The following is a 16,730-nucleotide window of genomic DNA, read 5'->3' as shown; positions in this document are numbered from 1 at the left end:
CTAATTTTGATCTCAGGTAAAGAGCCAAGAAGAATTGAAAAAACAAGTCTCATTGCAGATGACGTTTCGAGTGCGATTTTTTAATCCCCACTTTAATCTGCAGGAGCAGATCTGACATCTTGTGATTACAACAACGCTATCGATATGCGATGACGCACGTTCCAGCCTGTGATACGGTATATATAGACACTTCCAGGAGAGCATCTTCACACTCCTCAACACTGCAGACACAATGGCCGTCCGAGCTCTCATCGCTGCTACCGCCTTCTTGGCCGTCTTCCAGGGTGAGTCTGTCATAGCACACTAACAATTACTATTATAACACAATGTGTGTGTTGAACACTCATTACCAGTTCAGAGGAACATCTAGTTATTCACTGCACTCTATCGTATATCAGTTGACGATTATATTGCAGCCAGTGTGAATGTGGCATGTCTTAGGTAGGGGGCAACTTTGAAGTGGATGAGATACGTAAGAACCATCATTACAGACATACCTGAATGAAAGCACCAAGCAGACGAGCTGTGACCGAAACGCAAAGTTTTTGACGCATCTTAGTTAAGGAGGTCTATCAAAATAAAGATGTAGGAACCTAATAAACTGGGGCAGAGGTTTCAATTTAGGTGGGGCTTGTGGGTCAGAAAACTTATTAAGGAGTCTCTGGCTATCTTATCCACCAGCCAGAAAAGCCTGAGACAAGGTGTGTTTTAGGGAATCACATTTTGGAATACATGAAGCAAAATGGCATAAATTGGTGTAGTGAGTGACGGGAGACGAACTCGGCTATAAATAGTGGTACGACAGTGACAGTACTTCACAATTCCTATCCCTTAGTCGTGACTGAGCCCTTCCAGAATTTTGTATGGAAACCTGTTCCCAAGCATTGCGATTCTGGAACCCTGTCTGCCCCACGCTCAATCTAAATGTGATATTGGTTGGAAAGAAAGAAGTTTAAAAAAGCGTGCTCCAATCTCTTGGACAGAGAAATAAAACATATAAAACAATTTTAAGAAATTATTTGGTTGGAGTACACGCCACAGCTGACCTCGCAGTGTTTGAGAACGACGGTGGTTCGGTCATCAGGTTATAGTACTTTTAAATGGAACCAACAACTGGGATGTACTCTGGAAAGACAACCATTTATCAGCCACGGAAGGAAAACACTGAAAGATCAATATGTACCCATAATCTTGCTCTATTTAACTGTAAGTGAGAGGCCTTGGATGCAGAAACACTCTCGCAGATATCGGGAAGAGACTGGACATGCCGCCGTGAATTTGTTTCCAGGCTCCAGCGCGGCAGCCGCCGTGGACGTCCTGCCCCAGGCGTTCCTCACCGCGACGGCCCCCCTGCCCCTACCAGAGCACAGCGTCTACTTCTACATCAGCAACGCCACCGCCGTCAAACAGCAGGTGCAGAGCGCCTTACGGGCCTACCTCGCCGACATGGGCATGACCGTGGACATGATGGCCGCCAGGACGCTCAGGCAGCTGTACCAGCAGGAGAGCAACTACTTCAAGCACTTTGAGTACCTCGCACTGCACCCTGAGCAGCTGGTGCCCACTTCGTACGACTCGGCACTGCCGTACCTGGGCGCCCTCTACCGTCGGATGGTCGCCCTTGTAAAGGATGGAGCTTCAGCCCCCAGCAGAGCTGTTCCGCAGGTAAGCAGTAAAATGTTTAAGGAAAAGATATAAATTATGGTCTCCTACAGGTAGCCCGGTAACAGGAAACACATTTAATATTGGGTAGGCAGCTGGAGTTGTCACAGCTACCTCCCATTGGGGTAGATCTTCGCCACATACTTTGGATGACACCCACATAGCCCATGTCCAACGCAGGCTACCTGATTTTTACCCACTATCACGGCTGCACTTCATTTCCCACCCTATTCTTTTCGGAAGTACAGCCAGATGTTCATACTCAAATTGTATATTCACTGTCACCAGCTCCACCACCGAGTATCATCCTTACATGCAAACCAATATTCTGGATAATTGCACCATACCTTAAGAGTACCACATAACGACTCAAGTTACACCTTCCAAATTTTTATCATGTCTTTTCTCAAGTGTAGTGTTTTAGATGAGTGAGGATCATTACTAGTACTATCATCATCATCTTCATCTGCACATCCATGAACAAGTGCCTTTTAAAGGAAACATATTTCAATATTATCCACAGTTTCAATAAATTTTTAATATCCTTTTGCTGATGTCCTCTTATCCTGCATCTTGATTGTTAAGTGAATGAAATGCCAATAAAAATTAAAAATTTGCAAATGATTCCACAACACTACAATTTAGTCAGCTACTGTCTGGCATAATTAATGCAAACTGTATGGGGAAAGCCTATGTAATATGTTGATCAGACACTAGACATTAATACATGTAAATATACTATGCGACATTAATGATTATACCCAATGACTGTAGGTCTCTCGGAACCTGCGTCAAGTGGAGTATTCCGAATGGAGCCCAGAGGACTCCTATGTCAATCTGCCTGAGGTGGTTGGCAGTGGCCTTTCAGAGCTACGTTCCTGGGTCAACAACTTGCTGGTTACTGGCCTGTCAGCCACCAACAGCCAATTGGCGGGCATAATGAAGAAGACACGTGAAGAGGTGGGTAGTGCGCAAATACATTACCAAACTTCCTTGTGGTTAGAATATTGTGGTTGCATATCTACGAGTATATATACACACACCTCCCCATCTGGTGGTAAGAATATTGTGGTTATATACGGATATATTCTGAAGAGATAGTTAGAGAGATAGATAGATAGATAGATAGAGAGAGAGAGAGAGAGAGAGAGAGAGAGAGAGAGAGAGAGAGAGAAAGAGAGAGAGAGAGAAAGAGAAAGAGAGAGAGAGAGAGAGAGAGAGAGAATGTGGACTAGACAGCACTCTAGTGACAACAGCATTGTTTTTGCAGCAACTCATCCCATACGTGCAGAGTGCCCAGTTCAATGCGAGAAGGGCCAGTGGATGGTACGAGGATAAGTTCCAGCAGTACTCCAGCCCAGAGGTCTACCAGGACTTTGTGGCTGCTCGGCAGGAACTGTGGGACCTCCAGCTGGTCGCCTAACCACCAACTCATGGAATCTCATAACGTGTAAAACCTCAATAAACACTGTCATCTTATGAAGTATGCTAAGTATTGTTTTTACTGTCACCTTCCCTAGAAACTACCTGTCGAAACACCTCTGGAATAAACTCATTGTCACATTTTGGCCTATAAAAAAATTATTGGCTTACGTAGGTATAACTGGAAGGAAACGCACAAGTCAGAAACTTTTCCTGTCTTGATAAGTGCCGTATCATCACTAACAAAACGAGTTTCGGTTGAAAATCAGTGAAGTGAGAAATTTGCTGGGCGTGTTTTATGCTGAGCACCATGTATACAAGCTCCCACGCTCCTGTACAACAATGAAACTATTATCGGTTTCAAATTATAGATGCTGAAACGAGCAATATCTGGCGCTATTAAAGTGTCACATATTTCTGTAAATTTCGATATTTTTTTATTGTTGATGTAATGGCATTTCAGGAACTGTGAGCAGTTTGTTTGCGTCGAGCATTTAAGGTAATAGTATTGTCAGAAAATGGAAGGTCAGCTGATAATTGTCATAGATGATTTTTTTTACCATGCCTTGAATTCCTTCATTCAACTTTATGTTATCAGTGCTCCTCGAAATTAGCTGCTTACAATTCGTTAGCAGAATTTCGTCGAGATCACACAGCCATTACTGTGGGTTCTGTGAAGATTCACAATAATCACTGGTTGTTCTAGAAGACAGAGACGGTACGTATCACATCGTTTCTGTCATAGTCAGCGTAAGTAGAACACGGATCATTGTGGCTGATAATAATGGTGATGTGGACAATGGAGGAACAAAAATGTCATTTCTGTCATGAATAACAGATGAGTTTAAAAAGTGAACAGCTAGTCAGGAACCAGGTCCAGACTGTAGTGAGTCATCGTAGCAACAAATAGGCCAGACCGTCTTGACAATGGCACTATAGCAACTACGACTATAAAAGGTCGTAAATCAGTCAAGAAGGCTAGGAGAGTGTTTCTACTACACAGAGCAGATAAGCAGTTATCAACATCTCACTTAGACAGTGAATCATCATCACTTATTTCCCGTAAGACTGATGTAGAGGAATTAAATAAAAGTTTATGCAGATTGTAAATCGTGGTCTGGTAAGTTATGTGCCTAATCAGTGGATAAGGGATGGAAAAGATCCATTTTGTCCAATAACGAAATGTAGAACATGATGAGGAAGTAGAGGCTGTTGCACTCTCGGTTCAAAAGGGAATGCATAAATAACGACAACAGAAGTGCGTGAAGCATACAACAACTACCACCGTCACACTTCAGCATAAGATGGGGCAGAGAACCCTAGAAAATTCTGGTCGTGTGTAAAATCGCTAAGCGTGTCCAAGCCTTCCACTCAGTCTGTTGTGGCAGTTGAAGAGAGCAAAACTACAGTTAAAGTTTTAAATTTCACGTTCAAGAAATCGTTCACCCAGAAGAATCGTACAAACATACAGTCATTTGATCATCGGACAGGCTCCTTTATGGACGACAAAGTAATAAGCATATCTGGCGTTGAGAAACGACTGAAACATTTGAAAGAAAATAAATCACCAGGTCCATATGGAATCATAGTTCGATTTTACAAAGAAACATTGGGGTATCGAGGTCATGTTTAGTTTGTAGCATCTTTGGAAAGAACGCACACCAAGTTTCAGCTATATTGCTCTATGTGTTTGGCATCCGTGTCAATCAAGGCAGTCGAGTGATTGTCAAAAAATGGACGAAAAAGAATTTTGTGTGGTGATTAAACATTACTTTATGAAAGTCAAAACACCTCAAGAGACTAAAGAGAAACTTGATAAACATTACGGTGACTCTGCACCTTCGGTCAGAACAGTTTATAAGTGGTTTCAAAGTGATGCTGTACGTTCTGGACGCCCTGTAGGGGTTACGACTCCGGAAATCATTGATCAAATCCGTGATGTGGTGATGGATGACACAAGAGTTAAAGTGCTTGAGATTGCTAGTGCTGCGGGTATCTCGAATGAACGAGTGCATAATATTTTGCATAAACAACTGGACATGAGAAAGCTATCCGCAAGATGGTTTCCGTGATTGCTCACGCTTGACCAAAAACGGAATTGTGTGAAGTGTTGCAAGGATGGTTTGCAGCTGTTCAGGATGAATCCGTAGGGCTTTAAGCGTCGTTTCGTCACTGTGGATGAAACATGTGTACGTTACTATACTCCTGAGACCAAACAACAATCAAAGGGTTACCAAGGGAGAATCTGCACCAAAAAAGGCGAAGACTATTCCTTCCACTGGAAAGGTTATGGCGACTGTCGTTTGGGATTCACAAGGGATAATCCTCATCGACTATCTGGAAAAGGGTAAAACTATTACAACTGTATATTATGCATCGTTATTGGACCGTTTGAAAACCGAGCAGCAACAAAAACGCAGGCGATTGGACCACTAAAAAGTCCTGTTCCATCACGTCAATGCACCAGCACACACCTTTGCAGTAGTGGTCGCAAAATTACTGTAAATAGGATTCCAACTCGTTTCACATCCTCCCTATTCTCCAGACTTGGTTCCCTGGAAGTATTATTTGTTCCCCAATTTGAAGAAATGGCTGGCAGGACAAAGATTTTATTCAAACGAGGGGGTGATTGCAGTAGCTGTTGGTTGTTGGTTGTCTTTGGGGGAGGAGACCAGACAACAAAGTCATCGGTCTCATCGAATTAGGGAAGGAAGGGGAAGGAAGTCGGCCGTGCCCTTTCAAAGGAACCATCCCGGCATTTGCCTGGAGAGATTTAGGGAAATCACGGAAAACCTAAATCAGGATGGCCGGACGCGTTTGCAGTAGCTAATAGCTATTTTGCAGACTTGGAGAATTCCTATTATTCGGAAGGGATCAACAAATTAGAACAGCGTTGGATGAGTGTATGAGACTAAAAGGAGACAATGTGGAAGAATAAAAAAGTATTACCCCAAACACGTAAGTAGTTTTTGTTTGTGCACGGACTTTTCAAACGCTCCTCGTACTTTGAGTTCGCGTATAATATACTTCCCTTAGACTTGGAAGAGTATGTGCATGAATCGGCATGGTTTTAGAAAGCACCGTTTGTGCGAAACTCAGCTTGCTCTTTTCTCACATGATATAATGAGAAATGCGACTGAAGGGCAACAGGCAGATTCCATATATCTAGACAGAATTTGACATGGTGCCCCATTGCAGGCTGTTAACAAAGGTATGCTCTTATGGAATAAGTTCACAGACATGTGAGTGGCTAGGCAACTTCTTAAATAACAGAACCCAGTACGTTGTCCTAGATGGCGAGTGCTCTTCAGAGACAAGGGAATCGCCAGCAGTGCCTCAGGGAAGTGTGATAGGACAGCTGTTGTTCTCTACATATATTAATTATTTGCCGGACGGGGTAGGCAATAGTCTGCAGTTGTCTTCTGATGATGCCGTTGTGTACGTTAAGGTGTCGAAGTGGAATGACTGTAGGAAGATACAGTGTGATGAATGGCAGGTACGGAAATGTGGAAAAATGGAAGTTCTGCAGATGCGTAGGGAGATCAAACCTGTAACGTTGGGATATAATATTACTAATGTTGTGCCTGTCACAGCCAAGTCGTATAAATATATGGGAGTGACGTAGCAAAGCGATATGAGGTGAAAAGAGCATGTGGGAACTGTGGTGGGGGAGGCGAGTGGTCGACTTTGGTTTATTGGGAGAATTTTAGGAAAGAGTGGTTCACCTGTAAAGGAACAGTGTTTGGGATCTGTACCAGGTCGGAGTGAATGAAAACATCGAAACCATTCAGAGGCGGGCTGCTAGATTCGTTTCCAGTAGGTTCGAACAACACCCCAAGTGTCAAGCAGATGCTTCAGGAACTCAAATGGAAATCCCTGGAGCGAAAGCGACGCTCTTTTTGAGAAACACTACTGAGAAGTTTTAGAGAACCGGCATTTGAGGCTGACTGCCAAACGATTCCACTGCCGAAAATACACATTGCGCATAAGGACCACTAAGATTAGGTATGAGAAATTAGGGATCATATGGGGGCATATAGACAGTCTTTCCTCCCTCACTTTATTTGCCAGTGGAACAGGAAAGGAAGCGACTTGTACTGATATTCACCGCCAAGAGCCGTATGGTGGCGTGTAGAGTAGCTATGTAGACATAGATCGTAAGTGGGTCATTTCGCTACTACAGGCTTGATCTCTGGAATCTGTGCCGAGCGCGGTTTTGTCACTGGTATATTGCCGTCAAGTGCTGCTACTTTTGCTGAGAGACGGTTCTCAAGCCGCTACGGATTTGTGATCATCCGTTTTTCAGACTACTATTCGCTGAAAACTTTTGATTTTTGTGCGCCTTACAATCTGGTATCTTTCCTCCATAAAGGCCTGAATTTCTTTTCTTTATTCATCATAGTTACTTCGCTACATTTCGTGAACTTTTCGCATGGTTGATTTTAATTTTTACACTGCAATATACAAAATGTAGGTGAAATATCGAAATTTTATTTAAAACTGAGAGCCGGAAGGCCGGCCGCGGTGGCCGTGCGGTTCTAGGCGCTCCAGTCCGGAGCCGCGCTGCTGCTACTGTCGCAGGTTCGAATCCTGCCTCGAGCATGGGTGTGTGTGATGTCCTGAGGTTACTTAGGTTTAAGTAGTGCTACGTTCTAGGGGACTAATGAGCACAGCAGTTGAGTCCCATAGTGCTCAGAGCCATTTGAACCATTTTTTGAGAGCAGAACGGTATCTCATTCCGTTCTCGAGTTATTGCTTTTTCTAACTGTTGGGCAGTCACGCACAACGCCACAATTTCCGCCTCTGCGCATCAGGAATTGTGTGATCTCAACAATAGTCATCATTCTTATTTGTTCAAGATATCAAAACCATATTTTTGTAACTGATGGCACGCAAAGAGGTGCATATGTTGTGGGACAAATACTCAAAACTTTTTCATTCAGTCAGGTATGGAAGTAACTTGTGTGCAGCACTCGGAGATCGGTGTTCAGGGCGCATACAGACGTCAATATCTCTGTTGCTTCGAAAACCAAAGCGGCGCGCGTATTCGCCTGCACAGCACCTGGGGAATAGTGGAGCAGGACACATATAGACGTCCAAAACAGTGAAAGGGTTATAGGTGCCCAAATGAGCAACAGCTGGTGCTACTCAAGTGTCACATTCATATTGTTGTAGATTTTGAAATTTGTTATTGTTGATACTATCAATGGTGCGAGCCGAAGGCGAAATAGCAATAACTAGCAAACATGTGCGGTTCGGCCGGTGTGGGTGGCCATGCGGTTCTAGGCGCACAGTCCGGAACCACGTGACTGCTACGGTCGCACGTTCGAATACCGCGTCGGGCATGGATGTGTGTGACGTCCTTAGGTTAGTTAGGTTTAAGTAGTTCTAAAGTTCTAAGGGACTAATGACCACATATGTTAAGTCCCATAGTGCTCAGAGCTATTTTTTGAAGTGCGATTCGCGGTGTTTACGGTCTGATTCACGTCAGTGGACGGGAACACGTGACTTGCTTAGCGGTGGTAGTGACGACCCAGTGGGATCAAAGCGCAGCAGTGCTATCAGCCCGCGTGTCTCTCTGACCTTATCCCCTTATCCGCACAAGTGTTGGTGGAGGAACCGAATCAAGATCGTGTAGCAAAACATGAGATTCAACATGTAACTTACTTTTAGGTCTTCACTTGTCTTGAATCTGAGATGAAGTGCTCTTTGTTTACGTATCGCTTTTCTGACACAGCTTTTGAACAATGGTGGATCCTTTCCAGCCCTTAAAACCTTACTCGGAACATAGTTCTCTAGGGCATATTGAACGATGCATTTGAATTTTTTCCAATTGTTGACCACACCTTTGTCCCCATCACCGAATGCTGACTGGTGAGATATTCTGAAATTTGTATCCTGTCATCCTTGCTGAGCAAATATATCTTCCTACGTTTCTTAACATTCCTTGTAGGATCCGTCGTCATAGATGCTGTCACAGCCTTATGATCACTGATGCCTTCCTCTCCGTTAACTGATTCGGTAAGTTGAGGTATGTTTGTTGTCAGAAGGTCAAATACTTCACGCTCACGATTTAGTTCTCTAACTATCTGCTCCAGGTAATTTTCGGACAAGACATCCAGAACAGTGCACAGGAATCCCTGTCTCTGTCACCAGTTCTGATGGCATAACACTCCCATTCTATGCCTGGCCAGTTGAAGTCACCCCCTATTACAACGGCATATTAATATAGACAAATACGAAACTTTTATGTTATAAACTTGGTATCTCTGCGATGGACTCTATAAAGCGGTTCGCTGACTGTGCACGACCACAGAACCAGAGGTACTGGTCTGGTCTGAGATTGTAGTGCTGAAGAGAGCGCTTGGCTCACAGTTGTAGGTAGCTGTCTGTGAGCGAAAGAGGATTGAGTAGGCAATTTTCGTGGCGAGCTCTGTGAAGCCACCAAGTGTTACATTAATGTAGGAATTACGAGAACATCGAAACAGAATTTTTCAGGCAAACAAGGTAAAGATGTTAAATAATTATGACTTTATTTTTTTCCCACGCGTTAGTGTAGATGAGTTGGCTGATAATTTGTAATTAGTGAGTAACCCCAGAATGTACGTAAACTGATTTGATGTAAAGGCTAATTAGATATATCCTTTTGTAATGTTTATTTGTTAACACTGGTATATGTAATTTGATGATTTATATTTATGCTTTTTAGTGAGATTTGATAATACGTGCTGCATAAGTCTCATTGTTTGTGAATCAATTAGTAAGAAAAGGATGCAAGGGATACAATTTTTCTGAGTAATGTAATGTCAATTGTCGGATTTTTTGAGAAGCCAAACTTAAGTATGAATACAATTTCATTAAAATATCAGTGTCAGTAAATCACCGCACTCAGTACCGCCTTCCTCTCCAGTTAGTATGGTTCTCAAAGACGTTGGATTTTTCTTGAATGTCTTCATTTATCAGCCAAAAGAATTTTATGTGCGTTTCAACGTACTACGGCCAGCATTGCACACCGCAGAGCCTTTAGCTAGTATATTTATATGATTTTTTATGAGAGACCAGAATACATCGCGCTCCTACGTTCCTGCTTTAGAGGTAAGACTTTTTAATTTGTTTGCTGTGAACACAGGGACCAAAGTTATCAGTTTTGAACAGAGCCAGAGGATTCAGTGCGTAAGGGGTGAATGCATTTTGCAGGGACTGCATTTCTTTATTGGTATTGGGAGTCGCATTGCACAACCAGTTCGTATGAAGGTTTGCTAATAATAACACAGAGTAAGTACACCACTCTAATAATAACACAGAGTACGTACACCACTCGCAGTTACAACAAGCTACACGATAACTCCAAAATTGGTTCAAATGGCTCTCAGCACTATGGGATTTAACATCTGAGGCCACCAGTCCCCCAGACTTAGAACTACTTAAACCTAACTAACCTAAGGACATCACACACATCCATGCCTGAGGCAGGATTCGAACATGCGACCGCAGCAGCAGCGCGGTTCCGGACTGAAGCCCTAGAAGCGCTCGGTCACATTCCACCGTCACCCATGCATTCAATAAATCCTTTAAATGAGGTTACACTACAGTATTTCTATCAAAAAATTTAATTAATTAAACGTTACAACTGGAAGCGCTCATAGCAATAAAATAACTACCTGCGAGTACGCGTATGGAGCGATTTAAAGGGCATCGGCCACACAAAAGTGCCGGACAGACAGTACTAGCAGGTAAGGCAGATGCCGGACAGAGATTCACTGTAACAATCCACAGGAGCCGTAGTCCGCCCACAACAGAGGTAGCTTACAAAACCGTTGTTCGAATCGATACAAGAACCTTGCCCGTCAGTCTGGGATACGAAGTAGATAGGACTGACAGAAGAAATAGGTAAGATCCAAAGAATATCAGCGTATTTCGTCACAGGTCCCTTTATCAGGTGCGAAATCGTCACGGAGGTGCTCAGGCAACAGTGCCAGCGGCACACGCGTTCTGCCTTACGCCGTGGTTTGCCGTTGCAGTGCCTACAGCGAATCCTCCTGGAAGAGTCGACCAATGTGTCTGATAGGTATGTATGTATGTATCTCGAGAAGACACCGGCGGGAAAGTAACAGATATTCTAGCTTAATCGGAGATGTACCGTCGATCCTCGTGGGAATTCGCCGATCTCACGGACTTACGACGGTGGCTGATGATACAAATAAAGTAAGCGATCTACCACATGATAACATTTTGTATGCTGTCGACGAAAACTAGTATTATTAGGGTCCTACAATACGTGGGCCAATAAATTAAGGAGCTCATTGCCGACCTGAAGGTGGCATAAGCCCTGTGCCGAAACTATTCCTTCGAAATATATTTCTTTGTTGATACAGTTGTGGTGGTTCGTTTTTTGTTTATTTACCATCAATACTTCTAGAGCTCCATTTGAGAGTGGAAAAGGAAATGGGTAAATGGCAATGCTACACAAACATAATCCGCCATGTGCCATAAAGTAGCTGGTGGAGAGAAGACGTACATATTGATGTAGATGTAGCACGTAATTCTCAATTCTCCTTCCGGCGAGGGTGTAGGTTCCAGCCTGTGCACGGAACGTTTCATTCTGTCAAGAATTTTCATTACAGCAAAAACAGTACGTCAGAGTGAAAACAGCGTAGTTCAAAAATGGTTCAAATGGCTCTGAGCACTATGGGACTTAACAGCTGTGGTCATCAGTCCCCTAGAACTTAGAACTACTTAAACCTAACTAACCTACGGAAATCACAAACATCCATGCCCGAGGCAGGATTCGAACCTGCGGCCGTAGCAGTCGCACAGTTCCGGACTGCGCGCCTAGAACCGCGAGACCACCGCGGCCGGCAAAACAGCGCAGTGGTGAAACTTCCTGGCAGATTAAAACTGCGTGCCAAGCCGAGACTCGAAGTTTCATGTTAGCACACGTTCCTCTGCAGAGTGAAAATCTCATTCCGGAAACATTCCCCAGGCTGTGGGTGAGCCATGTCTCCGCATTATCCTTCCTTCGCACAGGAGCTACTTAAAAAACAAAAAAATGAGTGAAGGGGTCAACAATGAGCTTTAAGAGGTGTCATGGAGCGGATTTTTAATCTGCCAGGAAGTTTCATATCAGTGCACGCTCCGCTCCGGAGTGAAAATCTCTTTCGGAGTAGTTGTGGTTCTTTTTCACATAAATTTGGAACATTAGTGGGTTCATAGGGTTTGCTTGGAATACACCAGCCATGAACTATGGTAAGGAGAACGCACTGGAATATATTTGACATATTTTCGGGAAGAAGCTAATAATTTTAGAAGAAATGGTGTACTTTAGCGATCAATGAATTCAGCTTTCCCGTTTTTATATATAAGTAGAATCAGTCTTTCGGTATTTGCGTCAACTGGTAATTTTGTCAGTCGGAAGCTACGTCAATGACTTTGGTATCTGTTGAAAACTAATTCGTCGTCTGCTTATTGTTTTCCCTCACACAGTGTTGTTTTCCCCCTAAATGACGGAAGAGTGCACGTCAATAAACAGATTATTACGATATCATCAAAACCTTGAACTTGTGGAGTGGACGATAGTCGGAAATATTCATGATATCGAACTGAAAATAGGGTTCGCGTCACGAAGTAAGATTCCGAGGTGCCACTTGTTTTCGGACAGAGCTGTATATCAGAAAATGCTAAATTATTTCAATCAATACATTAAAGCCTACAAAGAAACTCTCTTGATCTGTCTGAACTGTGGCCGGCTCGTCAATCGTTCAAGATTGCAGCTAATTATTTCTCAAAATAGTAATCTAAAAAAACAATCAGACACGTCATGTTAATTCAGAGATTACCATGTATACTGCCTGATTTTCATCTCAGGTAAACATCCGAGAAGTGTTAAAAAAGTACATCTCATAGCAGATGACGTTTTGAGTGCGATTTTGAAATCTTCACATAATCTGTGACAACAGATCTGACATCTTGTGATTACCACAACGCTATCGGTAAATGATGACGCACGTTCCAGCCTGCGGTACGGTACACATAGACACGCCCAGGAGAGCATCTTCACACTCGTCATCCCTGCAGACACAATGGCCGTTCGAGCTCTCATCGCTGCTGCCGCCTTATTGGCCGTCTTCCAGGGTGAGTCTGACATAGCACACTAACACTTCATATTATAACATCATGCCTGTGCTGAACGCGCATTATAAGTTCACTACTCTCAGTCATATATCAGCTGACGATTGTGTTCCAGGCAGTGAGGATGTGGCATGTCCTATGACATGGCATACCGTTCAGTGGAAGTGATATCCAAGAAACATCATCAAAGACATACCAGAATGAAAACCCAGCTGAGTCTGAGCAATGCTTCGAATAAAATGCGACGAAACCAGTACTGTGTCACGGCAAGTATCTGGCACAGTGTACCTAAGGTGTCTATCAGAATAAAGAGTGGGCGAAAGTTTGAATTTAAGGGGGGGGGGGGGCGGGCTTGTGCTTGAGAAAGAAAATTTACTAACGTCTTCACGATTATCTCACCCGCCACAGCTGGAAAACCCTGACACAATGTATGCTTCACACAGGGAGAGTTTGGGATCCGAACATCAGTACATCTTCAAAGGGCGTAGCAGGTGGGGATAGTCGAACTCGGCTATAAAAAGCAGTGCGATACAGACAGTACTTTGGAATCCCTCAAACACATTTCCGGTTGAGGTTTCCAAGAATTCTTTATGGAAACTCCTCCCAAAACTGTAGCCCCATCAGATCCAATCTCAGCCTCTGGGATAATGGCTGGAATGAACGGAGTTATAACGGCACTCCCAACTCTCATGGCCAGAGAAAGAAAGACGTATCGTAGATTTAAACGGAATTACCATCTTGGACGTACTTTGGGAAGACAACCATTTATCAGACATATGAGGGAACCTTGTCAGGGCAACATATAGCCAAAATATTGATCTATTTAACTGTGTATCTGCTGTAAATGAGAGTCCTTGGATATAGAACCACTCTGATAGATATCAGAAGAGACTGGACACGCCACTCTCAATTTGTTCCCAGGCTCCAGCGCGGCAGCCGCCGTGGACGTCCTGCCCCAGGCGTTCGCCAACGCGACGGCCCCCCTGCCCCTTCCAGAGCACAGCGTCTACTTCTACATCAGCAACGCCACCGCCGTCAAACAGCAGGTGCAGAGCGCCTTACAGGCCTACCTCGCCGACATGGGCATGACCGTGGACATGATGGCCGCCAGGACGCTCAGGCAGCTGTACCAGCAGGAGAGCAACTACTTCAAGCACTTTGAGTACCTCGCACTGCACCCTGAGCAGCTGGTACCCACTTCGTACGACTCGGCACTGCCGTACCTGGGCGCCCTCTACCGTCGGATGGTCGCCCTTGTAAAGGATGGAGCTTCAGCCGCCAGCAGAGGTACCCCACAGGTAAGCAATAAAATGGTTGAGAGAAAGAACACATATGAATTGTAGTCCCCTACAAGCAGCCCTTTATCAGGAAACACATTCGATATTGGATAGGTAGCTGGAGTTTCACAGCTACCTCCCATTGGTGTAGATCTTGGCCATATGGTTTGGAAGGCACTCACAGTGGTCATGTCCAACGCTGTCGACCCGATTTTTACCCACTGTTTACCTATTCATACTCCAACTGTACATTCAACGTCAACTACTCTACCACCTAATATCATCTCTACATGCAAAACAATCTTATGCGTAACTCACACACCATTTAAGCCTACAACATAACCACTCAACTTACGTCCTCGAAATTTGTCCTGGCCTGTCATGTGTTTTAGTGGAGATCACACTATTGCTATCATCATGATCATCATCATCTTCATCTGACCATCCATCACCAAGGGCTTTTTAAAGGAAATAGATCCTAATAGTGCCAACACCATCAATAAATTAAAACTCCTTAATTTATAAATATATGTGTATTTTATACTCATTTTTACTGATGTCTACTTATCCTCAACCTTGATGGTCGAGTGAATAAAACGATGGCAAGGTCGTGCACGGATAGCGAAATATTGAGCGACCCCTAGCGATAATCTGGAAATCCGGGTTCAAATTCCGGTCCGGCACAAATTTTCATTGTGCCATTCCATTCTACAGGTGATGGTAGTCCATATTCGCGACTGTGAGTTCACTGACAAGTTTTGTAACAGCTGTTGTCACTGCAGTGTCTGTTCCTTTGGACATTCATGTGTGTCCAAAGGAAACTGCATCGTAACCAGAACAACACAGACACTGCAATAACGTAAACATCGTAAAAATTAAAAGTTTGTAAGAGAGTGCACAACAATACAAAAATGGCTCTCAGCACTATGGGACTTAACATCTCTGGTCATCAGTCCCCTAGAACTTAGAACTACTTAAACCTAACTAACCTAAAGACATCACACACATCCATGCCCGAGGCAGGATTAGAACCTGCGACCGTAGCAGTCGCACGGTTCCGGACTGAGCGCCTAGAACCGCTAGACCACCGCGGCCGGCACAATTCTACAATTTAGTCTGCTACTGCCTAGCGTTATAACTGCAAATTGGTTGGCAAAGTCTATATAATATTTTCATGAGACACTTAACATCAATAAATATATAATATATATCAATAATACATTGTAGGCTACATTTGTGATGATACCCAATGACTGTAGGTTTCACGGAATCTGCGTCAAGTGGAGTATTCCGAATGGAGCCCAGAGGACTCTTACGTCAAGCTGCCTGAGGTGGTCGGCAGTGGAATTTCGGAGCTGCGTTCCTGGGTCAACCACTTGATGGACACCGGCCTCTCAGCCGCCAACAGCCAATTGGCGGGCATAATGAAGAAGACGCGCGAAGAGGTGAGTAGCGCACAAATTCCAGCACATACGATTCACAGTAAACACAAAGCCTAATACAGCAAGGCATGAACTGCTAAAAGCGTAACTGTTTTGGCTAGTAATGATACCTGGACATTGGTACACACCACCCCACCTGTTGGTAAGGATACTGTAGTTATATATGAATATATACTGGACCATGGTGCACAACCTACCCACTTGGTAGTATGAATATTGTGTGTATGTGTGTGTGTGTGTGTGAGAGAGAGAGAGAGAGAGAGAGAGAGAGAGAGAGAGAGAGAGAGAGAGAGAGAGAGAGAGAGAGTGTGTGTGTGTGTGTGTGTGTGTGTGAGAGAGAGAGAGAGAGAGAGAGAATGTGGACTAGACAGCACTGTAGTAACAACAGCATTGTTTTTCCAGCAACTCATCCCATACGTGCAGAGTGCCCAATTCAATGCGAGAAGGGCCAGTGGATGGTACGAGGATAAGTTCCAGCAGTACTCCAGCCCAGAGGTCTACCAGGACTTCGTGGCTGCTCGGCAGGAACTGTGGGACCTCCAGCTGATCGCCTAACCATCGATGGAGTCTCATTACGTGTAAAATCTGAATAAATACACCATTATTACGAAGTATGCCACATAATGTTTTTACTGTCACCTTCCCTGTGAGCTGTCTGTCTAAATACCTCTCTGAAATAAACGCATGCCTATATTTACAACACTTAAAAAATTATTTGTCTAAGTAGAAGGAACACACTGGTTTAATGCTTTCGTTAACACACATCTTACACATTTCAGAAAAAAACTTCCCTTTGTCT

At 43.8% G+C, this 16,730-nt stretch overlaps 3 protein-coding genes across 8 annotated transcripts in view; 2 read left to right on the top strand and 1 right to left on the bottom strand.

Annotated features, from left to right (window-relative positions):
- Window positions 1-16,730, bottom strand: part of LOC126293273 (uncharacterized) — an 869,155-nt gene that overhangs the window by 593,571 nt on the left and 258,854 nt on the right. The gene's annotated exons all lie outside the window — the stretch shown is intronic.
- Window positions 215-3,154, top strand: LOC126293275 (uncharacterized). The gene is made up of 4 exons (XM_049986399.1): window positions 215-284; window positions 1,289-1,665; window positions 2,437-2,622; window positions 2,933-3,154. The coding sequence occupies exons 1-4, from the start codon at window positions 233-235 to the stop codon at window positions 3,083-3,085; spliced, it is 768 nt and encodes a 255-aa protein (XP_049842356.1). The 5' UTR covers window positions 215-232; the 3' UTR covers window positions 3,086-3,154.
- LOC126293276 (uncharacterized) lies at window positions 13,146-16,545 on the top strand. Its single transcript, XM_049986400.1, has 4 exons — window positions 13,146-13,215; window positions 14,134-14,510; window positions 15,749-15,934; window positions 16,334-16,545. Exons 1-4 carry the CDS (start codon window positions 13,164-13,166, stop codon window positions 16,484-16,486), a joined length of 768 nt encoding a protein of 255 aa, XP_049842357.1. The 5' UTR covers window positions 13,146-13,163; the 3' UTR covers window positions 16,487-16,545.

The sequence above is a fragment of the Schistocerca gregaria genome, chromosome 10, assembly GCF_023897955.1.
Source record: "Schistocerca gregaria isolate iqSchGreg1 chromosome 10, iqSchGreg1.2, whole genome shotgun sequence".
In the NCBI taxonomy this organism is placed as follows: domain Eukaryota; kingdom Metazoa; phylum Arthropoda; class Insecta; order Orthoptera; family Acrididae; genus Schistocerca; species Schistocerca gregaria.
This window is presented reverse-complemented; position numbering and strand designations above follow the sequence as displayed.

Bases quoted from the DNA above. Each gene is read 5' to 3' on its own strand.
- LOC126293276 (XM_049986400.1), top strand. From the start codon at position 13,164: ATGGCCGTTCGAGCTCTCATCGCTGCTGCCGCCTTATTGGCCGTCTTC. The intron at 13,216-14,133 runs GTGAGTCTGACA...ATTTGTTCCCAG, and splicing joins CTTATTGGCCGTCTTCCAGG to GCTCCAGCGCGGCAGCCGCC. The intron at 15,935-16,333 runs GTGAGTAGCGCA...TTGTTTTTCCAG, and splicing joins TGAAGAAGACGCGCGAAGAG to CAACTCATCCCATACGTGCA.
- LOC126293275 (XM_049986399.1), top strand. From the start codon at position 233: ATGGCCGTCCGAGCTCTCATCGCTGCTACCGCCTTCTTGGCCGTCTTC. The intron at 1,666-2,436 runs GTAAGCAGTAAA...CAATGACTGTAG, and splicing joins CCAGCAGAGCTGTTCCGCAG to GTCTCTCGGAACCTGCGTCA. The intron at 2,623-2,932 runs GTGGGTAGTGCG...TTGTTTTTGCAG, and splicing joins TGAAGAAGACACGTGAAGAG to CAACTCATCCCATACGTGCA.